Consider the following 24370-nt stretch of genomic DNA (forward strand, 5'->3'; position numbering starts at 1 on the left):
AGCGTCTGTAGGAAGGAGGTTGCCAGATACCCCAGGTAGTGTTTGCCTGTTGCCTGTACCTATGAGGAGACTGCACAAAATACTCGATGGCGAGGCATTCAGCTCGTCCGTGAGCACAGGAGGTCCGTGTTTGTGTTCTTGTAGCACCAGCTCTGTTCCTGCTCTGCTCCCACTTCACCAGAGGCAGGGCTCAGCCCGAGATTCGGCGTTGTGGCTTCCTGCAGGAAACAGGGAAAATGCTGCCTGCTTTTTGACAGCCGCAGGGAAGGGACTGGACAGTGGAGCTGTTTGACAGGCTTAACTTTGCCAGGAGGATGCGTGTCTGACTCCTCTTCTTCCCAAATATATTTGACCATGCCTTCCCCTTTCCCAGACCTCTTACTGCAGTGGCTTGAAGGCTTTAGCTGGTCACAGCTGTTTCTAGCACCACTGGTCTCAGTGGTAATGTCTTGAGTTATCTACGTGCTCTTTCACTAGTACCCAAGTAGATTTAAGGGATATTTATTTTACAATCTGTTCTTCAAAAGCTCCTCTTCCTTTCTGCTTGTTACCAAGCAGGGGCCAGGGTTTGCTTGCTCTTAGTTACAAGAGAAGCCGTAACCAGAGGCAGAGACTTCACAGCTGACAGCGTCTGTAAAATTCACTCATATCTGAGTGAGTTTAAGACACCACAGACACCACAGTTTATGCTTTTGAAGCTGCATACGGAAATATCTCACCCCTTTGTGTCTCATCACTACTCCGTGTAGTTACCGCAGCAGCGGTGGCCTTACCTGCTGCCGACACCACAGCTGTGTTCCTAAACTGCCCCGTGGCAAAGATCGAGGCAAATCCATCCCTAGGTGTGCAGGTACAAGCCCTTGAGAGCCAGTATGCTCGTGGCAAACAAATCGTAAGACAGCTGTGAGCCTCGGGAGCGCAGTGGCCGAGCTGCTGGTGCTGGTGCTGCATTTCTTCCCAGGTCGGCGGCGTGTTGGTGACCCGGGCACAGCTCAGAGGAGAGGCCTCAGGGAAGGAAAATAATCGAGCCAGAAAGCTTCCAGGTGGCTCGAGGAAAGAAACACGAGCATCGCAGTTTCAGCGTTTTGGATGATTGATTCCTTTTATTTTCCCCTCCAGTAAGATGAACAAACTTTGCCTGAATTAATCTGGGTGACACTTCCTCCTTTTGTTTTCCCCAGAACTTTCAGCTTCAGATCTGGAATAAAACTCGTTCTGTAACTGATACATTTTGCACCACAGCTGTTAATCCGTACTGCTCTAATGGTGTTTAAGGCTACGGCACCCAGGATCAAAAGTGAAAGGGAGGAGAGAGGTGTGAGAACGGCTGCAAGCGTGGCAGCAACCTCGGTAATGAATGGCAATTTACAAGAGGAGAAGGATAATGAGTGATGTTAGTCAGGAAACATCCCATTCTTGGTAAAGCTTTACTGATTGTTTTGGTTTTTTATGTGATGAGCAGGAAGATGGGGCTTGTTTTCAGTTCCTGACACTGGATCTGAAGGGGCTGAAGGATGACCTAACCCTCCAGCAAAGTGGAAGCTGAGTGAAACACTGAAAGCAGCGCACGCTGGCTATTTTCGTGGGCCTCTTAAGGTGGAGAAGGGCACAGCGAGCCTTTTAGATCTTAATTTTAGTGTGTGGGAACGGGTGAAGAACAGCCTTAAGGAAATGCCAGTGTAAAAAGGGCCTCGTTGTAATAAGGCTTTTTTTTTTTTTTTTTAAATGGTGGCTTGCCAAGGGAATAGAGGAACCGATTCGAAACTCTAGGTCTGTGTAACTGGCTTGGATTAAGTGTGAGGTAGTCACACTAAAAGGGGAAGGAAAAAGATGCTCACCCCTGTGATTGCCTAACCAGCGAAGTCGGGAACTACCAAATTCAGAGCGGTGCAGATGGAGCAGAGCCATCCCCTGGATCTGGTGCAGTCTGCCTGCTCTGTCACTCAGCCGTGATTACAGTAGCCTCAAACACTCCTCCTTGTTTAAAGTCACCACGTAGCTTTTTAAAAGTTAAGTATTTTTTTAATGACCACAGGAGGAATAATAATAACGTGGAAGTTTGCATCGGGGAGATGATCTGGCTGTTGGGAACAAGAGAAATAGGCGACTGGCTGAGATTAGCTGGGTATCAGGAACATCTTTTCCCTGGATTCCAGGGGCTTTTGCCTGCTTGCCAACGTAAATATGGGTGTCTCTCTAACGGCAGAATTACATCAGATTAGCTTGTGCTTTTTGGAAATCCATGATATGAAATATGCGGTCCGGTTTAATACTTCCCTGGTTTAAGAAAACAGGGAGTTAAATGCTGAACGGGGCCCTCCTTTTTCCTCTGGGTGTTTTGGAGAGAACAGCGGTCTCCTCTTTCTACAAAATCAAAACACCAACAAGCGAATGTCTCATGTTTGTAGCTCGGTCAGACTCACGATGTTGTACAAGCTGAGCTGCATTCACTAAAACTCTTCAGCTGGCTGTGCAGGCCTGAACAGGGGGCTGAAGGCATTTAATATGAGTGCCTGGTACTGAAGTTCCTGTTACTTGCAGCACTTGCGACAGGAGTGGACAACCTTCCTCTGGTGCTAAACACAAAGCGTGCCACGTAGGGATTGGACACACAGACACAAGGTGCCTGTGTCCCTCTCTGAAATTCCCATGAAAGAAGAATTTCTTCTGTCGTCTTTGATCTCTGATGTGATAATTAAACACACTCGGCATGTTCTGGCAAATCTGAAGTGCCCTCTGGTTCAGACTTGTGCAGTTGGAAATATTTGTTTTGAAGTGAACCCTTCCAAACGTGCGCGTTACTGGCTTTTCTCAGCTGATACCTGATTATTTTTTTTTAATTTTAAGTATTTATCCATGGTCTATCTTTATTCTTTTGAAGTAGGGGACTCAGTCTATTTCCAGCACGGTGCTTTTGGGGTGTCCTCAGAGAACGTGAGTGATTTCGGTGAACTGCCGAGGACCACAGGCAGGAAAGTTTACGAAATTGTAACCTTTTACTATGTGTATGTACAGATATAAGTGTATTTCCTGCGAGGAAAAGTTTGTGTCACGCGGGTTTTAGCACAATCAGTTAAGTATTCCTGCCCTCAGTTTTCCTTTTTCTGTTCCCCCCAGGATTACACGATGGAATTGAAATTCTCTCAAGAAGAGCGGCGTGTCTTGGACCAGCACCGCTGAAGTTTCCTTCTGAGTGCAGCACCCAGAGCACGGTCCCGTAACAAGCTGGTCACGAGGACACGTGCAATGGATCACAAAGAAAGCTGCCCAAGTGTTAGCATTCCCAGCTCCGATGAACACAGAGAGAAGAAGAAAAGATTTACTGTAAGTATAGATGAGTGTAAGCACTGTAGGGAAATGCCCAGGTTATTAACACTTAGATGTGCTCCTTTTTGGGGTTTGGCAGTGAGTGTGTTGTTATTTTCAACAGGCTTACAGAAATCCGTTCACTTGCTCTTGTGAGCGCTGGCCATAGTCCAGTCTGAGAGGTTGTGAATGTTTTACAGTGTTTAACTCTGCTTTCTGCAAAAAGAATTTGGCTTCACACATTTCTGATACTCCACTTCCCACTCCCAAATAGCAGCGTTTTCAATAGAAAATACAGAAGTGTTCAAATGTGGGTTTAATGTTTTGGTACCAAATCAAATTAAGATTTGGCATCCTACATGATTATTTTTAAGAAAAACACTTTTCTAAAGGAATAAAATGTTTTTCGAAACAGCCTTTTTTCCCCCATATAGGTATCCTATTATGCTTTTTTTTGTAAAAGAAAAAAAAAAGACATAAAGCATCACATTTCTGAAAGACCTTTCAGTCTTCCTTCCTGTTTTCCCGATCCTAATGCCTGTGAGTTTTTTTCCTATCCTGTTCCCATTTCCACCCCTGTCATTCCCCTCCCTTTCTTCCTTTTTTGGTCTCCCAGTTTGACTTTCTTTCTGGAAGTGGTCATGCCATTCGGTGGGGAAACTCTTTGCAGACTGAAAAATAAAGGAGTGCAGGGTGGATTTTTGTTTTGTAATTATGTTAGTGTATAAAGACAGCTCAATAGTACTTCCTTTAAAAAGCTCTGACTGCTTCATTGCTCTTGTGAAACTTCCTCTAAGCCTGCTCTCTCTCTCTGTCTGTCTCTGAATTAGTCACTCTTCAGAAGTGGAATGTAAACACACTTAGACTGAATTGCTGCCTGAAGAATACAACAAAACAAAGATCTACTTAGTTATTTATCTGTGTCTATCCTCTTCCCCTCCTTTCAGAGAAGAGGGATATTTGATTCTTCAAGTTTATCAAGATGTAATTGGAGGCAGAAGTGTGCTAGTAAAAGGAACAAGCAAAAGAGAAGTTTGCTGCGTGTGTGGGAAACTCAAATGAGCAAGAAGAACTTGGTAAAAGTCAAAGCTTCAGCAAAACAGGCTTGTTTTATTGCCGCAGTGCTGGCAGTCCTGCTGTTAAAATGTGTCAGTGTGGTACATTTGTGGCACATTACTGGTACTTAGATCTCCAGGTCATTTTAAGGCGTGTGACAACCTTAAGCTACATAAAGGCAATTTCTCTGGGCATGCCCTGCAGAAAGCTCTACCAGCAGCAGTAGGAAACTTCAAAAATCGGGTGTAGAGAGGGGGTGGGGGGTTAAAGAGGAATCCACCCTGGCTTGTGCAGCGTGGAAGTATGCCTCCTCTTGGCGTTTTCTGCTTCCTGCATCAAGCAGCGTGATGAGAGCCACTTCTCACAACCAAGCTTCTGACTATTATCACGTGTATTTTAGGATTTGATGAGAGCAGCGAGGGTCGTGCTGAGCTCTGTGGTAGGAGCTGTGAATTCCAAAAGGTCTCTGAGTGCTTTTGCTGTGTCTCCTCTTTTGTAGCTGCGCTGTAATGACTGGAGCCTGTCAGTACTGCTTTTGGACAGCAGTGAGAGAGAAGGGTGGGGTGAACACTTTGTTCTTAACAAATTTGTGGTAGGTCATAGCTGTCTCTTTCTGATGGCAGTGTTAGTTCAAGCTCTTTAAACAGCAATAATAGCCTGAGGCAAAAGAAAACGTTAAAATGAAGACTTCAGTTGACCGCTTTGTATAAGCTTTACCTTAATATCACTTACAGAACCATATCACTGATGTGTCTATCATGAAACTGTTCTGGAATCTCACTGGTTTCAATAGAAATGACAAATTCTAGCTCAAACCTTACTGTGGTTCACTTGATGTTGGCACAGAAACAAGATGAGTATATGCAACTCAGTGTCTACTAGCTCTTCTTTTTTTCTCACACTTGCCATGCTGAAGCGTTTTTAAAAACACCACGTGTCTGTGTGCTTGTGACTCTGATAAGTAAGTCAAGCTTTTCAGTTTTGCTTTTTAGAATTGAGCTCTTAGTTCCTCCTGAGCATCTCCATAACCTTTTATTGAGCATTTGATTAGCTTTTTGTTAAATACTACCTGCATGTAATACATTTATTATCTGTATATAGATACATTGACTAATAATAATTTCATGGGTGAATTTTTTCGGGTGTTCTGACCAGGAAGTTTTTTTGCTTCCACTTAATTCCTGGTAGCCAGCTTCTTTGTATATGCAATTCAGTTCACTGCCCTGCCTTTTTCTAAGGATTCAACATTCAATGCCTTTTTTTTTTTTTTTTTTTTTTTTTTAATTTAAAAATTGGGGGGGGGGGAACAAAAATACTTGCTTGTTTTGGACTGCACTTGGCTATATTAATTGCTGTTCTGTCCTTGCCTTATAGCGGCCTGCTTTCTTTTGCCTGTGTTGACCAAACAGCTGTGTTTTGGATTTCTTGCTTTCATCCCTGTGCTGTTTAATGTCTGAGGCTTAACCTTGTCTTTGGACCTGTCCTCTTGTCTCCTGCTATCACATACAAAGAAATCTCAGTATGTCTGATGCCACATGTGTTTATGGTATTCAGTGCTTCTATATCTGTTGAACTTGGGGTTTTTCCTTTTGCTGGGCACGTGGGAGCTTAGGTGATGGTGTGAGCTGGGCTCCCCTCTTATGGTTCTTCTGCCTTTTTGCTCTCCCATACTGGGTCGCTGTTCTTACAGCTAGCTGCTGCAAGAACAAAACAGCTTTCACTTAGAGGTTGCTGGCTGGGGGAATATCATCTTGCATCTCGAGTTATGCTCGTCTCTGCATTTTGCCCTGCTAATTTAAAATTATGTCCGTGGCTTGCTGCTTGAGTTGGTTGGCATTGATCTGCCATGCAGTCCCAGGGAGTGGTGATTTTGTGTGAGCATTATTTGCGGGACTTGATTGCTGGGTAAGCAATAAGCACAGTATCTCAGTCTTGGTTTCCAGCTGAAACTTGTGCTGAAACTTTCACTGTTTACAGCCTAGGGAGGCTCTAGAAAGGAGCACAGCTAGGTTTTACGTCTAGCAGTATAAGAGAGAGCTAATTTCCTAAGCAGAGTCTCATCAGCATCCAAGTGGATGCTTCCATCCAGCTTCCTGTGTTCCCCAGGGAAGACTGAAGGCAGCTTGAGAAGCTAACCTGCATGAATACAGATCTCAGGCTAAGGAACTGCTGGTGGTGCCTGTCACTTCCACTGAGGGGGCTGAAAGGAGAGGGGTGAGCTGCTGTTGCTGGGGCATTCCCAACTTTCTAGAACAGGAATTAGCAGCCTTCTGTACTTGTTTCCTTGCTGTCTCCATTTTCTCCCCTGAAGAAATAGCCAGACCCTTTCTGGAAGCACAAGGAGATAGGGAAGGGAGTTCAGCAAGTTGCATAAGGGGAAAGGTCTTGATGAGAGGTAGGAGAAGTCAGCTTGGAGACTCATCCATCAACCGGGTTTACAAAGCCTGGGATCCACGGTCTGCCTAGTTACTGGAATCCTTTCCTACCATGGGTTTGAATGTCCACAACTGTGCAGCAGGTTCCAGCTACTCCTCCCTTGATCCTAAAACAGTATTATGTAGCCTGCACTGTGTGTCAGCCACAGCACATTTTCCCCCCTGAACAATTTATAGCATCATAGACAACTCTAGATCCAGCCCAAATCATTCTAAGTTCCCAGCCTGACTATAATATACATTCAAGATGTTGCGAGGAGTTGCTCCCCGTATACCTGTCTTCCATATGTGCTTGTTCCCTGGGTTTTGGTGAAGGCAATCTGCAACTTTTAAATGTTTTCCTTTCTTAGTATTAGTATTCACTATGAATTATCAAGGCGTTAACACATTCCCTAGCAAATCCTGGTGGATATGAACTAAGTTATGAAACTCCATGAGATCAGCTTTGCTTTTTCTTTAATTTATTCAAGAACCAGGTAAACAAAAACTACCTCTGTAAAAGGCAAGGCACTTTTGATTGTTCTTTTAATCCTTTGCATTGCTGTTTATACCTTTGTTGTCAGAAAAACATACTTATTCACCCATGTATACTCCATAAACTTAACAAGCTGGCCTGATTTTCACCTAAGGATTAAACTTGTGAGTTTCTTTTCTAAACTTTGCTATTGGCGTTAACTTTTATCTTTGTGTTACTGCAGGTTTACAAAGTGTTGGTGTCGGTTGGCAGAAATGAGTGGTTTGTCCTCAGACGGTATGCGGAATTCGATAAGCTCTACAATACGGTAAGCAAAAGGCAGGCACATGGCCCTGTGCCAGGACAGCACAGGGTAACACTTGTTTGCAGTGGTAGGGCTGGAGTTAATTCCCTCATTGAGGAGTTCGAGTCAACATTCAATAACCATAGGGGCCTGTTTTAAGAAAATTACAGGGTGTTTAAAAAAAAACCTTCAGTTTGTTTGAATTTTAAACTGAAAATTGGCTCTTTGGTCACTGCTTTTTGTTGTTGCTTGGGATCGTTGTGTAGTAGTTCCAATTTACTGGTTGTCAAAACATAATGTATGTGTTTGTGATGGTAAAATTCACAGCAAAACTTGAACCATCTAGCTAGATGAATTTCTCTTCAAATAGGTGTCTTATTTTGAAGGACTGAAAGCAATGAAGTAATCCTTTTGTCTTAATACAAACTATCTGTGAAGTCAGTCATAGCAATTGCCACCTGTATTTTCATAGCCAAATTCAGTGGTGGTGTTCCAAACAAAATAAGCCTCTTCACCAACTGAATGAGGGTTTCTTTGACTCATTGCTAGGAGACAATTTTGCCTCATTTATGTAGCAGGTAGGTGCGGCTCAGCTGTGCAGTCTGTTTCCCTGTCCTGTACTGTGTCAGTACTGATCCAGTACTGTGTCAGTACTGATTTCTAGTTCTTTGTGTTTGGGGCCTGCAATTTTTGCTTTAATAAAGGAAGAAATAATTCTCTGTGATCCCTGTAAGTAAAGATGACATCAGATGCTTAACTGTGCCTCAGTTTCCCGTCAGTTGTCCCTGTCAGAAGCACTCCCTTAGTGCACATGGATTTACATCTGACAGTGGTATACAAACGCAGGTAAATGAGCTTGGTGCTTTCTTAAGGTCTGAGCTGAAGTCATGCCATGCTTTGCCTGCATCTTGGGGTAGGCTTCAAAGTGATGTGAAAGCAAAGCATCCCCTTTTCAGTACTTCCGGAGTGCGTTTTGGTGATCCCATTCCCTTTGGTAAGACATTTCAGTGATCCCGTTCCTGTTTCCACACTCCCTTCTCCTCTCTTCAGATTGTCATTGCTCTGCTGAAGTTTGTTCAGTGCTGGTCTTTCTAATGCACGGAGAAGTGGAGGTCATGGGGAAGCATCTAGTTTCTATTCAGTGTAATTCATACAGCATAAAACATCAAAAATAACTTGTATTGCGAACTGGAAGAGATGCAGATGGTCTTAAAGAAAGAACTACCAAGTACTGTATCAGAAAAATACTTTCTTAAAAGAGGATGGAGAATGAGGAAAAAAAGATTTTCTCTTCCTTGGAGTACCTAAAGATAAAGTGAGGCTTGGCTTGGCTCAGCTCACATCAGATATTTTTTTTTGTTGAAATTCAGTGATGCTGTGTATGATCTGATCAGTTTATCAGTACAGAATGTAATTCACTTATCAAATGCAGTATCATGAAGCATAGGTTGTTCATCTGTTTGCAGTTTTGAGTTGGGGTAGACCACCTGTGGATTTTATACATAAAAAAAAGTATGCATGCATACATACGTATCATACAGATATCATATAGAAACAAGAAAATAAAAAAAAAAAAGGAAAAAGAAAGGAGGGAGAGGGAACACCCAATAGAGAAAGATGGAGGAAGAAACGAGAAGAATAAAACCAACATGGAAATTCTAGCCTACTGTTTTGAATCTGTGACAAGTGGAAAGCCATTTTGATAACCCTGCAAGAAGATAGTCCATAGCTTTATAAAGTGAGCTGCCCTGTGGATTTAAAAGGGTATGACTGGCATAAACAAGCTGAGTGCAAGTTCTTTTCCCAAGCATCTGGGTAAAGAAGACAGAAAAGAGGAGCAGAATTACTAATAAGAAGAAGTTCAAACCATTCCTCAGAAATCAAATAAAATGCAATTATTTCTAGATACTTGATGTTTAAGCACAGTTCAATTGTACATCTTTATTTTCAGCTAAAGAAGCAATTTCCAACTATGAACCTGAAGATTCCAGCTAAAAGAATATTCGGAGATAACTTTGATCCCGGTAAGTTATTATCTTGTTGCTTGTTTTGTCAGTGCCTTTATTTTAGACTTGATTTGTTGCAGCCTACAAGAAGCTATCTTAGATGAGTCTTACAGCAATCCTCAAACCAGTGACTAACCCAAAGGTTAGTCATACTTCAGTGAAGAACAGGAGCTAGCGTAGGTAGGTGCTCTGCCTTCTGATCTTGAGCAAACTATTGCTTGGTGGCCCAATACCTCTTGTACTGAGTGCTCCAGCTCTTCCAAACTGTCCCGTATTCTGGATTGTGAGAGATTCTGAGCTGTCACTTGTAATCTCTCTTACGTAAAAGCAAAAGCCAAATCAGAGACTCTTCTAAACATATGCCTGTTAATTTTTAATCTACTTTCTGTGACTCTTTTTCCCCTAAAAAATAAATAACTGAGGGATTTGTCCTTGAAGGCTTTAGAGCTTTGTATCTAAATGCACTTCCTTGGACAGTTCAGATGAGAATAAACATTCTCCTGTTGTTGCTGCACTTCTGGAAGCCTGTCTGATGAGATGATGGTGTGATCCAGTTAGGAGTGATAGGACAAAATTAAGCTGCATCAAAATTAAAGCTGCCTGCATCAAAATGTTAATGGAAAATCATTCTTAAAAGTGCATCTAATCAACGTAAGTGACACAGTGGATGAATAAATACAAAGGCTAATGAGCAGTGCATGTCTTTGCTCTGAGTGTTTATACTCATCATTCAGACCCTTTTTATTTAAGGATTTTGCTGAGGGTCATTAGGAACTTCCCTCCCTCCCTTGGCTTGTTGATGTGATCAGTCTGAGTCGGTAGTTTCACCTCCTCATGCACCTGTGTAAAGGTTTCCTATTCTTCTTTGCTGAAGTACAAGTGGATTCAAAGTTGTTGACATTCTTGGGATGTGCTTCAAGTACAAGTAGATTTAAAAGTGTTGACCTTCTTGGCACGTGTTTGGATTTCTTTAAGAGTTCTTTCAAACATCTTAATTTTTACAGTTCATTATCTGCACCCTGACATGAAGCTTCCTTTTCGTGTTGCCTTCCTCTGATGGCTGCTTCTGATAAAAATGTAAAGGATGTCCGAAAGTTCTACATGTATTGTGTCTACAGGGACTTCTTGCTTTATTTTGTTTATTTTTTTATCCAAACTTGGGACTTTCAGAACTGGCTGAACACCTATTAATGTTGTACAGCCAGATACAGTGAGATTTCTTGGACTGACATTTAGAAAATGAGATTTTAAATGGGAATGGAGGGAGTAAAACTTTTTAATAAAACTGTGTTTGTAAAATGTAGTTCTCAGACTTGTTTTAAGTTCCTGAGAGCTACCCTGAAATTCTTGAAGCATGAGAAAATAAGTAGTTCTTAAGATTTTTCTTGCTGCAGGGCAGGGTGATACTCACTTAAAGAATTATTTATCTTAAAATTGATTTACTGAAGCTTTGATGTAAGATTTCTGATGGCTTCTGAAATAAGTCACGTTTTACAGATTTTGGAAAAGTATCTTAATTTTGTCAGTCCATTCTTTAATGTGCAACTTGGGTATGCAGTATTGTAGTCGTAAGCATAGCAGAGTGAAACTGAAATAGCCCTTTCCCCAAATCTACTTAAAATACCGTTATAATGTACGTTATCATTTAAACACTGTCTTTATTGTCACTTGGGTTATTTCAAAATTAATTCCATTTTAACTTCAAAAACAGGACAGAAGGAAATCATAGGAACCAGTCAAAATACAGAACTAGAAAATTACAGCAGACGTTTCAGCTGATGTGGTGCAATGTTTTTTCTTCAACAACAGGGATAGGTTTGTAGGCTTAGAGCGATAGATGACATCCTGCATCTACCATGCTGCAATAGCTGGTGTAGATGTTGGTGACTTATGTAAAATCCTTATACGAATTTACCTCCTATTCTGGGGATTATTAAATAACCTAGCAAGGATTTAGGGATTATATTCGTGAAAAAACATGAACATTTTTCCTAATATTGGGGAGGGGGACGACTTGAAACATTTAAGTTATCAGTAACCTGCTTATGGCAGTCACTGGAATACCTTAAATCTTAGTACACAAACTAATTTTTGTGGAATAAGTATTTGTGATTGATACAAGCAGTGAAAGATGAGATTTTTCTGTTTGACACTTTCTCATTATTTTCCTATTTCACGTCCCTCATGTATATTTCCGTATTGCTTAAAGAGTTGCATGTTTTAAGCTTTGTATGAGGTTGAAGATTCTGATCATTTATGTATATATTTTTTTTGTTTATTTTAAAGTTAGAGGTGATGTGCAATATGGAAAGAGATGTATTTTAGTTAAATATCTATCATGGTAACATCTGAGTGCCTGCTGGCTGGATGATTGTGCAACTTTTCCACCGCCATACCTTTATTCTGGAAATATGCTGCTTGGTGGGACTGTTTGCGTAAAAACTTGTGCAACTGAGGTCAAGTTTTGCCACTGGCTTTTTTTTTTTCTGAGCGAAATTAGGACCTGAAGGGCTCATCCATGCAATGGAGGTTGCACAGGTTGGCCCACTGTGGTTGCACGTTGCTCGTGGAGCACTTGAGTTCATGTTTAATCTACCTGCCTTACTACATTTTAAGGTAGTGTTACAGATAAACTGAAATTTGTTCTCTTACCTCACCTGAACATTTTTAAGCTTGTGATTTTCATTTGTTCTTTTTAACTGCTATCCATTTAAGTCCTTAAAAGAAAAAAAAATTAAAGTGGAAAACAAGTCTTTTTCATGATCTCACTGATCATTCCTAATAAATCTTTTTTTCAGATTTTATTAAACAGAGAAGAGCAGGACTGAATGAATTCATTCAAAACTTAGTTAGACAGCCAGAGCTATGCAACCAGTAAGTAGTTTCCTTTCTGTTTTATAAGGACTATTTAAAGGACATGAGATGTCAAATACAAAATTGCAAATTAAGTACTTCTTACTAGAACATTTGTTACCTGTTCAGTGCTTTTAAGTATAATAGATAATCTTTAAAGTGGTGTCTCTCTTCCTCAAGAAAAATCTAGAGGCTCAAGAATAATAGAAAATGTTTTTGTTTTCTCAAAGCCAATCTAAAAATAAAGTATTGCAATGAACTGATTTTAGTTTAAGGGGTGCAGGTTCCAGTGTAAACTCTCTCACTCTAGGGTGGATGCTTATTTTTACTATTTGAGAACTCAACCGCTTGCTGCTGTGTTGCTCTTCCAGGAGTGACTGCATCCTTTTGTTAGAGCAATTCGCCAGAACTTGTTTTTAACCACGTTAATCAAGTAGCTTTATCAGCTTGACTTGGGATAACCAAACTGACCAGCTGAGAGCACACAACCATGGTTCTGTGTAGACTCTTCTCGCAGAAGAACTGCGGGTGGGCTGACCTTGCTCAGTGGGACACTGATGAGATGGTCACACACCACAAACAGCTCCAGTTAAATCTGGAGGAGCGTTTGCAAACTGATCTTGGGGGTAAATCACATTTCTTTCAGTATAAATCTAAAAGTAATAAATTTAAACTAAAGCCGTGCAGCTTTCTGCATTGCTCGATCTAGTTAAACAGCAAAGCTCTGTCTGGCATTACTGCTGAGTTTCCTTATTGCATTTGCTTTGTTTAATTAGCCTATCAGTACAACCTGTGAAACTGTCCCTTTCCCACAGGAAAAAAATACCTGAGAATATCGCTGCAGTTTGAAATATGCAGTCAGGTATTTGAAATATGCAGTCAGATATTATTTTCCAACTATTTAATGTCTATTAAGTTGACGTATGTACTTCCTTTCCTTTTTGAAAAAGAAGGGGGAAAAAAAGTCTTTTTGTATACGTATTCCTTGTGACGAGTGGAAAAAACTTTGAAACACAGTCTTTATGGTGAAATAGTTTTCCACTAAAGGAAACGCTGTGAATTTTGTGGTCATAGCATTGTTCCTCTCTGGGAAAGAACAGAAGGCACTTTAAAATAATGTGTTGAAAGCTAATCTGTTTTGTTCAATTAGGAAAGGATACTTTTTTTTTTTTTAATTTAGTACAACCCCCTCTCATTTGGTCTTCAGTTTCTCCAAATACCAAATAAAAGTATTTTGTATCAAAACATTTTAGATTTGTTTTCTAAATGGAAATCCATCCTTTTATGTGCATCACATATTGTAGCAAATCACATTAATAGCTACATAATCTACATAATCTGTTGTCTTTTCCTATATGCCAATCAATATGAGCAGTAAAGAAATACCAAAATATGACAGCTTTGTTTTTTTGGTACAGCCTGCTAGAAACTACTCAAGGAATACGTAGTGATTGAGTCTTTACTGTAAGTCCCTATACATGCTTTCTTAAACTGTTCTACTTTAATATGCCAGTAAATTTGGTATTAAGTAAAATAACTTGTAGGAAGTTAGTTAGTAATAAAGACTTGGGGGTGTTTGCATTTTCAGAGAAGTTTAAGAAAGCTCACCTTCCGCTAAATCTTCAAGCATTAAAACCAGTATTGGGAGTTCATACTTTTAAGTCTTGCTTGGGCAAACTTTCACTAAAGATTAAGGTTTGCTTGCGATGCCTTCTTTCTGGAAGGGAAGGCACGTGAACATCTGGATTGAAAAGCACAAATGTCAGGCTCAGCATGTCCAAGATAGAAATGCTTACATGATTTTCTGATACGTAGCTTTATGTTTTTGTTTTCTTATCCTTCAGTGAATTTTGTTATTGGATTAGTTATGTTTTTGAATATCGTATCCAACCCAAATATTTCTGCTCAATAATCAACCCAACAAAAACCTGAAGTTGCATTAGAGTCATCAGAGAGGCTCTGTAAGGGCTGGTGGGTGATTTTCCTGCAGTCCCTGTCAGGTGGAATACCAGGCTGGGTGAACTGTTGTCTTAAAGTGAATTTGGAATTAGGTGGACCAACTTCAAGCTGTATTTACTCAGGTAACTGTATTTGTAGGAGAACTTGCTTTCATGGGTAGAATGCAGATACAGCGCGCACAAAAAAAAAAGTCATAAGGGATAGAGATGTGATAATGCATCCTCCTAGATGAATGATAGGATCTGCTAATTTGTTCCTTGTGAACGCTGTGAATCACCTCAATCACTGAGCTGCTTTCCCCCTCAAACGTAGGTCTTCACTGAAAAGATGTCCAAAGAAAATGTTTGAATCCCAGGGTATAAAAGTGAGCGCATTAAAGATGTACCATAGTTATTTTTAAATAGACCAAAGTAGCTCCTTAATGAAAATGAGTACATTTGCATAACACTTGAAGAACTTGAGGATAACAATACCCTGCAACCTCCGTGGGGAAATGAGTTACCAGCTCTTTAAGTGAGAAGCTGGTATCTGTATCAGTTCCCTAGAAGGGAATTAGTGTGACGAGATTTTCTGGTGTCCAAATCTGATGGATATAAAAATGAATACAGAATTTCTGGATTTCAAGGGATTGCAATACGTGTTGGGAAAAATTAAATCTTGCGTTAGAGTAGTCTGGTTCTTTTAAAATCTTCTTGTTCTTTGTCTTTTTGACTACCTTTTTTTGCATAAGAAAGAAAGCAGTGTTTTACATTTTTAAAAAAGGTGTGCAGAGAAGGGGGAGTAGCTGGGCACCATTATTTATATAAAAGTATGTCCTTGCTTTTGACAGGATCTTAATGTTTATTAATTTTACCATTTTGTTCCAAAGATTTTAACTTTTTGAGCTTGTTCATGTTTCTGTCTGCGTACAGAATTGTGTATCTGCAATTTTTGTGGGGGTTCATGTGTTTGCAGAACTAGAAGGAACCATATTTGGGCAGAGCTGGGGACCCCTTCATGGATTTTTCAGAGATGATCCATAAGCGAAATTTACCCAGTCCATCGTATAAGTCCAGGCAAAACCAACTTTCTGGTAGTAAATGTACTATGCATATTGAACATACCTTTCTAAACTATTTTCTTACTTCTTTTAATTTGACATGTGAGGTTATTTTAGGAACAGTTTTAATGTATTTTAAGATTCTTTGAATTAACACAACATGAGCTAATGGTGCTGCTGCAGTCTTGGCTAAGGAATTGGTTCGTTAAACTTTATTTTATTCATTACTTCTTTGCAATGCTTCCACAACTGCTAAAATCAGTGAGGATATGGTGTAACACTGATAGTTATGCCTCTGGCTGCTACATCCTGCAGAACTGTTAAATACTCAGAGGCTGTACAGCAGTCCTTCACTGAACTATTTTTTCCTGCTCTGAATTCACTCGTGGACAAAGTTACTATAGTAACTGTTTGAGATGTATTGCAACATGCTCTACTTAATCAGCCAGTTGTCCAATATAATTAATGCGGAAAGATAATTAAGGTCAGGTTTGTTACTGTGTGTCTAGTGAAAAACGTTAACGTTTTATTCCTCATTTTACAATAGACAGAGGTTCGAGACTTAAGTTGTTGTGTGATGAGTCAATATTACTCCAATTTTCAAACAGTGATTTTTCTCTTCTGGGGAGTGAGGATACAAAACATACCCCGAAATAGATCAGCACGTGGAGTTCATGTAAGATGGGAAAAACTAAGCTGAACTGATGGTGTGAAATTGCATGAACGATCTCGTCGCCGTACTTTAACCTGAAAGGCTAATGGCAACTGAAATAGATTTCATACAGGGTTTAGGAGTACAGAATGTAAGCGATGGAGACTGTGAGCCTCGAGTAATTTATGGCATGATTTAGGTTCAGTAATGCTAATGTGAAATACAGCAGCTGGAGAAATGTCAAAAACAGCTCGGTCCTCGCTTCTGATCCATGCTTTACAAAAGTGTGAAGGGTGAAATGATGGAAAATAGCGAAGTGTATCTCCTGCTGATAGAAAAGCTACCCTATTTTGTATATGCTGGTGATGAAAGGGCAGCTCCATTTTTGTTGTTGTTTTTCGTACTGAGTGAGTCATGTAGAGTTTCCTATCTGAGGCTCTCCTGGGAGCTTCTCAGAAAACTTTCTCTGAAATTTGGGTGATGCTTCTCCCTGAATAAGCTAGCTGCCTTGTAGTGAATCACAGGATGGTGTGGGTTAGAAGGTACTTTAAAGATCATCTAATTCCAGCCCCCCTGCCGAGGGCAGGGACATGTTCCACTTCACCAGGTTGCCCAAAGCCCCATCCAGCCTGGCCTTGAACGCTTCCAGAGATGGGGCATCCATAACTTCTCTGGGCAACCTGTTTTAGCTTCCCTCTTTTAGTTTAAAAACGCTACTCCTTGTTCTATCACTACGCTCCCTAATGAAGTGTCCCTCTCCTGCTTGCTTGTAGGGCCCCTTTAGGTACTGGAAGGTTGCTGTAGGAACTCTGTCCTTATGGGAGAGGTGCTCCAGCCCTCTGGTCATCCTGCTGGCCCTCCTCTGAACTCACTCCTGTAGGTCCATGTCCTCCTTGTGCCCCAGAGCTGGATGCAGTGGGGTCACAAGAGCAGAGTAGAGGGGGACAATCACCTCCCTCACCCTGCTGGTCAGTGCTTCTTGGAGATGGTGTCATGTGCTCTTCCCCTATCAACCAGTGCTGTAACCCTGTTGTGGAAGGCCACCCAATTAGTCAGGCATGATCTGCCCTTAGTAAAGCCATGTTGGATGTCACAAATCGCTTCCTTATTTTCCAGGTGCCTTAGCATATTATCCAGGAGGATCTGCTCCTTGGTCTTGCTGGGCACAGCGGTGAGACTGACTGGCCTGTAGTCCCCTGGGTTTTCCTTTTTTCCCCTTTTAAACATGGGGGTTATGCTTCCCCTCTTCTGGTCGGTGAGAACTTCATTGGACTGCCACGACTTCTCAAATACGAAGGACAGTGGCTTACTGACTACATCTACCAGTTCCCTCAGGACCCATGGATGCCTCTCATCTGGTCCCATGGACCTGTGCACCTACAGGTTCCTTAGATGGTCTTAAACCTGATCTTCTCCTACTGTGGCTGGTTCTTCATTCTCACAGTCCCTCTGGGACTTGGACTGTGTGACTGGAGCTATTGCTGGTGAAGACTGAAGCAGAAAAGCCACTGAGTACCTCAGCCTCCTCCATATCCCAGAAAGGGCCCACGATTTCCCTGGTCTTCCTTCTATCGATGACACACCTATAGAAGACTTTCCTGTTGCCTTTGATGTCCCTGGCCAAATTTAATGCAAACAGAGCTTTAGTTTTCCTAACCTGATCCCTGGCTGCTCGGATGATTTGTTTGTGATTCTGCTATTGGAGTGCACGATAGTGAACTGCAGGAACTTGAAAGATTCAAGGCATCTCTTCAAGTGGTATGCGAGCTGGAAGTGACATCCAGTTAGGAATTAATTTTGCCCCACTTTTGCATCTCGTTATGCACTATGGGAAGCTTTCAGTCTCTCTTGCCAGTTTCTGAAGGATAGCATTTTGGTCCTGCAATTAAATTGAAAGATTTATTGCACTGTTGTTTGTGCCCAGCTAGCTTACATCGGGACTACAAAACCACCATCTTCCACTTAGAAGCATTTGGGGACAGGAACATTACTACTATCACCATACCTCTTGGGACATCCATCTCCCTTTGGCATACAGACTAGATATTTCATTCTGTACAGCACTGTGTTACTTCATTACTTTTAGAAAACTAAAATCAGTCTTATAACTGTTCATTTTTTTGGAAGAAAATGGGTTTTCTTGTGGTTGCTGGCTAGTTAGCACTTACACTTTGCATACTACTTTTTCTTCTAATATTTTTAATGTACTTCTACAGAACTTTGTCTCATGAAGCCTTCACATACGTGTACTTTCACATGTCAAATTTTTCAAGTGGGAAAGCTTACTTACGTAACATACTCAGCAGTTGAATTATGTTGCTATAAAACAATCTGTGGTACACAGTCCGTAATTACCAGGAGTGTAAAACTTTGTGATGAGTAGCTTCTCAGTTGACTGCCGTTGAAGCCATTACTATTTTTCTACGATTCGGGCTGAAATGGTGCAGGTTATTGGTGTCCTAATGCATCTCATTGTGCTTCTAGCCCAGACGTCAGAGCGTTTCTTCAGATGGATAACCCCAAACACCAGTCGGATCCATCTGAAGATGAAGATGAAAGGAGTAATCAGAAGGTAATAACACAGACACAGAGCAGCCTTCTAAACTTCAGCTACTCAACAGCAATCTTAAGTATATTGCTTACTGAAAATTGCCAATCGGTTTTGCAGTAAATCTCCTCTCTACTCTTTTAAACAAAACTGTTCTGCTGTGGGCTGTAGGATATTTTCCTGTCAGATAGGAATAGCGGAGAAGATTTAGAATGATTGCTAGCTTTGTCTTGCTTCTTCCCCATTTGCTGCGGGTGAAAGACTCAGATTTAGTCACAGTTTAGTTGTCACAGTTCTTTTCAGTCTCTTCAAAGATTCTTGCTAAGGGCATCTGGCAAGGAGCAGCAGAGACTGAATGTTTAATTGTGTGGGGTTTTGTTTGTTTTGGTTTTTAAGGAGAGGGAGAAATGCAATTCTCATGGAGGAAAAAGAAATTTCAGCCTTTCTAGAAGTCACTCAGGAGCAAAGATGGATTTAATTTCAGTTCATATTGAACACTGTGAGGTCTCAAGCCTCTTTTGTCAGAAGAGCCACTACGGAAGTACAATTTAGATGGATTCTCTGAAAGTTGATTTACAATCTCCAGAAACAGTGCTGGTTGCAAAAAGTCTTTCTAGGAAGGCAGAAGTGCCGTCATTGACCTTGTTTTCTCTGGTTTACATCTTGGCATATAGATGTGACCTGGGTACTTCTCTTTTTATTCAGTCCCTCTTAAAGAATGTAAGAGTTGCCTTTTTGAATCTGCTGTGGATCGCACACAATGTAGTGTGTTTCTGAAAGTCTCACTTCCAAAGATGCTGATCTTTTGCTTTTTTTTTTTTTTTCCTTCTGAAGTACTTGACAGCACAGTGAGCATACAGCAGAATAATGCAGAATATTATAATTCAAAAGACAAGTTTTCTTCTCCTCTTTTTTGAAAGATACTGTAAGTAATGTGGAAAGCTTCTGTAGAAAATACATAATGTATTATACCACAACAAATTCCAAAATAGGAGGAGAGCTAATGTGTAGTGGCCTGGGCCGTACTCTTTGATAGAAATTAACACTCTCATAGTTACTGTAAGTGATGTAGCTGTACAACCAGGAACAATAACAAACCCCCCCCCCCCAGTCTTAAAATGTACATAGTGGTCTTTAAAAACAGTTTAGTGCCATGGTGCAGTTGGTTCTTACTAGTGCAGTAGTCACATCTCGTGTTGCTGCTCAGGGAGTGCTGATTTTGTGATACCTGTCTGCCTATCTCCAGATAACTTGTCTTTAGAATTTGCCTTTCTCTGATAAAGTCCAAAATAACAGTGCGGGTATTGCTGCTGCTTCTTTAATTAAAAACAAAATGGAGAAAGTTACTTAAACGAAGGTGGTTTCCTCTTGTCTGTGTAATTTCCAAATTCCAGCTGGGTGTGTGCTGGTAAGACTCATACCGTTCCTGGAATTAGTTAGTTAACCTTTAATGTCAGGGTGGGAAAGGTTGGTAATGTTTTTTCTTGGTGGGGGGAATGTTCACTTTTTTTTTTTTTTTTTTTTTTAAAGCACTACGTCTTTAATTAGACTTTTGCATAAGCAGTGGGGATTAAAAATAATTTTATTGGTAAGGTCTTGGAGAATTTAGGACAAAAGGTAGAAAGTGTATTCCTAGAGTGAATAGGGAGGGAGCCAAATTCTCCATGAGGAACACATCATTTGTTGAGACAGTCTTAAATTTTCATTCTTAATCTTGTTCTTTCTATCTGCACATGACTACTGTATTATCTTTATCCTGCAATATGATGTGTGTGGAAATATTTTTTGTGACGATGTGGTGACGGCCAGATATTGCAACTTACAGTGCTCCCAGTTTAGATGTTAGATATCTGTGAAAAGCTATTCTAACAAGTGTAGGGGTATAGGTGGAGCAAATCAGTGAAGTATTTTGTAATTACTACTGGTTGAAGTATAAGTAAAGTGAAAAATAAAATAAACCTCTTTTTTTGTCTCAACAGTTAAATTCTACCTCACCGAATATCAACTTGGGACCATCTGGAAATCCTCAGTAGGTTTCAATTAACTAAAAACTGAAAAATTAGACTGAACATAATTGTTAATAGTATGAAGAGTTCTTTGGACGTATGGCTTTATTTTTTATTTTCAGTGCTTGGAAGGAAGCAAGACATTTAATCCTGTGCTAAATAAACCCTTTAATTTTTTTTTTCCTTTTCACCTTCAGGTTTTGTTAGTCTGCTGTTATCTGTAGGTTCGTGCCCGGTGGGACTACACTGCTGTCCTTTTACTTAAGGATGATATAGCCAAAAAAAACCCTCTCTTCCTTTGGGAGTGGTCCCAAAACTGTTAAGAATGTGACCAGTTTCTGAAAACAAGTTCCTTCTAGTACATGACAAAGGAGCAACTTACCTTGTTGATAATACAGACTGCAGTCACAAATTGCTTCTCTGGTGTCTTCTGCAGAGTTTCTGTTCTCAGATACCTACAAATTTGTGCTTTTGTCATCAAAGCACAGAGCTTTTTGTCTTTTTTTTGTTGTTGTTTTTTTCTCCTCAGATTTGTCCTGGGCTAACAGGGAAAATGCTTAATAGACTGCAGCAAGAAATGAAATTTTAAGATTACTTCCCTTGAGGGACAGTAAATGAAGAGCTGTATTGGGACATTACTGTTGTTTCAGTAGCTGAAGAGATGGATAATTATTTTGCTGACAAAAATACTTCTGAATTGTACTTAGGAAAAAATGAGGGAATTATTGGAAATAACTGAAAGGAGTGGTGATGCAGGAAGTGGGGAAACAGACAGAATTTATGCAAATACATGCTCAGAAGAGGAAGGTGTAACAGCTTCCCTCCTCTCGCTTTAATTTAAAATGGGGGAGCAATGCATGGAGGTAAGGATGGGCTGAAGAAAGAGAATAGATGACAAACGTGGTCCTTCCTTCCCTCATGTAAGCTCTAGAGTCCAGTTGGCTGTTGAGAAATAGGAGGCGAGCTCCAGGAAAAGTCATGGGGAGATGAAGATTTAATTATTTATTTATTTTTAAAAATAAACTAGAGGCTATGGCCAAATGACCTCTGTCCTTTCTAAATATCTTTCAGCGCTAAACCAACAGACTTTGATTTCCTGAAAGTCATTGGGAAAGGAAGCTTCGGCAAGGTGAGCTTTCTAATTCCTGTGTCTTACCTGGTGCAGGAGTTCCAGCTGGTGTCTTGCATAGTGACTGCTGGCTGGAGACTTTGCCAGAGGCTTTGGAAGCTGTATCATCCTAGGATGGTATATAAATCCTTGTATTGGATTCCTGTTGCTGCCACTTCATAGTAGTGCTGCTATTTATTGCTGGTGTGGTGGTAGTTGTCTTCCTTGGTCACTTGTTGGGAGTAACAAATTAGTGTTTTCCTCTCTTGTTAAGAGCAGTAGGGATCCTCTCTTGTCCCCAGGGGGGAAGGGAGGTACCCCTGTGCTCGTGCAGCAGCTGGAGTACAAATCCTGTGCTTGCCTTTGCTGGTGTGGGCTGCTATGTCAAGCACCTAATGCTATGGAGCAGCACTTTGAGAAGTGATTTTCATATTGATATTCTCCAAAGAGATGCAACAGAGAAACTCTCTTGAAATCTTTAACAAGTTATTTTTCAAAGTGTTGTTTTTCCACAGAATTAACTTTAAAACGTACAAAACCAGCTGAAATTTGTCTCTAGAGAGACAGCAGCTCCTGGAAAATAAATGCTGTAATTCAGTCTTTCATGATACCGCTATATAGACAGATTATGCTAAACTGTATCACTGTTCTGGTGCTATCTACTCTAAACTCCATTCACTCTGTTGGTGACTGACTACATGAAAAGCAGAGATGCTATTGAGAACACATAGCTTTAATGCTTTCCAGTTATGCTGAAATTAAGAAAATACTAATCAGATGTGAAATACAGCAACCGCGTTTCTTTCTTTGTTTTGAACTTCACAGGTTCTTCTTGCCAAAAGAAAACTGGATGGGAAATATTACGCTGTCAAAGTGCTGCAGAAAAAAATTGTTCTTAACAGGAAAGAGGTGAAGAAAATATGCTCTCTCCCTCACCCCTTTCTCTTCCCCTTAATTACAAAATTGTTCCTGTTTACTTACTGATCCTTTACCTCTCTACAGCAAAAACATATTATGGCTGAACGTAATGTGCTTCTGAAAAATGTGAAACATCCATTTCTAGTGGGATTACATTACTCATTCCAAACTACGGAAAAGCTTTACTTTGTTCTGGATTTCATTAATGGAGGAGAGGTATGTGGTGATTCTGCTTGGATTTGAGCCTCTTCATTCCTCTCACCTAGAATTAGCACAATGAAATGATCCTTTACAGTGGGCTGTGATCGGTATTATCCCAAGTTTTGAACGTCTTGGTTCTTTATCTAAAGCAATGCTGTTCCCGCAGACTTCTGTGGCTATACAGACCCTGTTCTTATCAACAGCTTCAATCCAGAATTAATTCATGGTTGTCAGATAAAAATACTGTCTCTTTTACAGTTACCTAAATTTATCTCTGTTATGAATTAATCATATGTTGACACTTTTCAGCATGTAAAACTGTCTTTTTCTCTTTCATCTGAATTAGCTGAGATGCTGGCACTTCAAAAGTGGAAGGAAAGAAACAGGCAATTGAGTTTGCTACTATGTTTATAGGAATCTTGGGATTATTCTGTGGCTTTGCATTGGCTAATTATTTATTGCCAAATAGCCTTATTCTCAGGATTGTTTTCCCTGAAGTGATGCTATTGAGTATGAGGACTCATTAAGTAACTTGGAGGGAAACATGTGAAAGAAATGGAAGAAGGCTGTAAATATTTAATTAAGATGTTCTGGACCAGTTTGAAAAGCAACATGTCTCTGGCTAAAGACAAAGTATTTCCAGGAGTGCTCAAGAAACTACTGGCTGAATAGCTAATAAACTTGAGCAGGGTATGAAATGTCACTTCTGTTGCTTCCTGAGGTTTTACAGAAAACTGGGGCATTGCAGACTGAGTTGTGACTGAAGATCACCAAGTGTAGTGAAAAGTGATTGTGTGAAAGTAGTTATCCAACGTATGTGCTGTAAAGGGGAGCTGTCCTGCTGTGTTTTCAATTTGGTAACTTATTTCTGTAAAATACACGCCTTTTCAAAAGGCCTTAGAGAGCCTTAAAGCAGAATAAAGGAGGAGGAGGCAGGATGCTGTTGCAGAAGATAAAACTCTGGTAGCTGACAGAGAACATGAGAAGGAGGTAGAGTTTAAGTAGTTTAATTCAGCAGAGCTCAGGGTTATCTGTTTATGTCCCTGCAGCTGTCTCTACGCAGAAAAGAGTAAAGTATGTAGAATAAATCATTATGAAGTACGAATTGTGCTATAGGTTTAGTAGATACTCATAAGGCCCACTGCCAGTATTCATGGTGCCCCCAGACCTGGGCTCCAAACCCCTTTGAGTGCCAGAGTCTGGACTTTGATGAACCTTCCTCTAGCCTAATGTACTGTCGTCTAATTCAGACAGCGTTAACAAACTCCTGGTTTGCTCTACACTGAATTTTTGGCCACAGCTTAGCTTGGCATTCTTCCAGGCAAACTGAAGTACAATTTAAAAACAGCCTTCAAAGTTCAGTGAAGCACTTGGAAGTTTTTTGGTGGCTTTTTGCAGGTAGAAAACAGAAAAATTCTGTTCTCTTAAAAAAAATAATAAAATAAAGTAAAAGTTGACTGTAGCACAATTTCATATGTATATGATTTAATCTTTGGCTGGCCTTCTGCATCTGCTCAAACTATTT

At 40.4% G+C, this 24370-nt stretch overlaps 1 protein-coding gene across 5 annotated transcripts in view; it reads left to right on the forward strand.

Annotated features, from left to right (window-relative positions):
- LOC309875618 (serine/threonine-protein kinase Sgk3) overlaps positions 1 to 24370 on the forward strand; it is a 54421-nt gene that overhangs the window by 23486 nt on the left and 6565 nt on the right. For all 5 annotated transcript variants that reach the window (XM_082755258.1, XM_082755259.1, XM_082755260.1 and 2 more), the window contains exons 2-10: positions 3118 to 3324; positions 7496 to 7579; positions 9507 to 9579; positions 12360 to 12435; positions 18549 to 18636; positions 20592 to 20641; positions 21690 to 21747; positions 22552 to 22635; positions 22729 to 22860. In XM_082755258.1, coding sequence (XP_082611384.1) covers positions 3247 to 3324; positions 7496 to 7579; positions 9507 to 9579; positions 12360 to 12435; positions 18549 to 18636; positions 20592 to 20641; positions 21690 to 21747; positions 22552 to 22635; positions 22729 to 22860 — 723 coding nt within the window. In that variant the 5' untranslated portion in view covers positions 3118 to 3246. The remainder of the gene's footprint in view (positions 1 to 3117; positions 3325 to 7495; positions 7580 to 9506; positions 9580 to 12359; positions 12436 to 18548; positions 18637 to 20591; positions 20642 to 21689; positions 21748 to 22551; positions 22636 to 22728; positions 22861 to 24370) is intronic.

This window comes from Aythya marila (genome assembly GCF_965140915.1).
Source record: "Aythya marila genome assembly, chromosome: 2".
Classification (NCBI taxonomy): Eukaryota; Metazoa; Chordata; class Aves; order Anseriformes; family Anatidae; genus Aythya; species Aythya marila.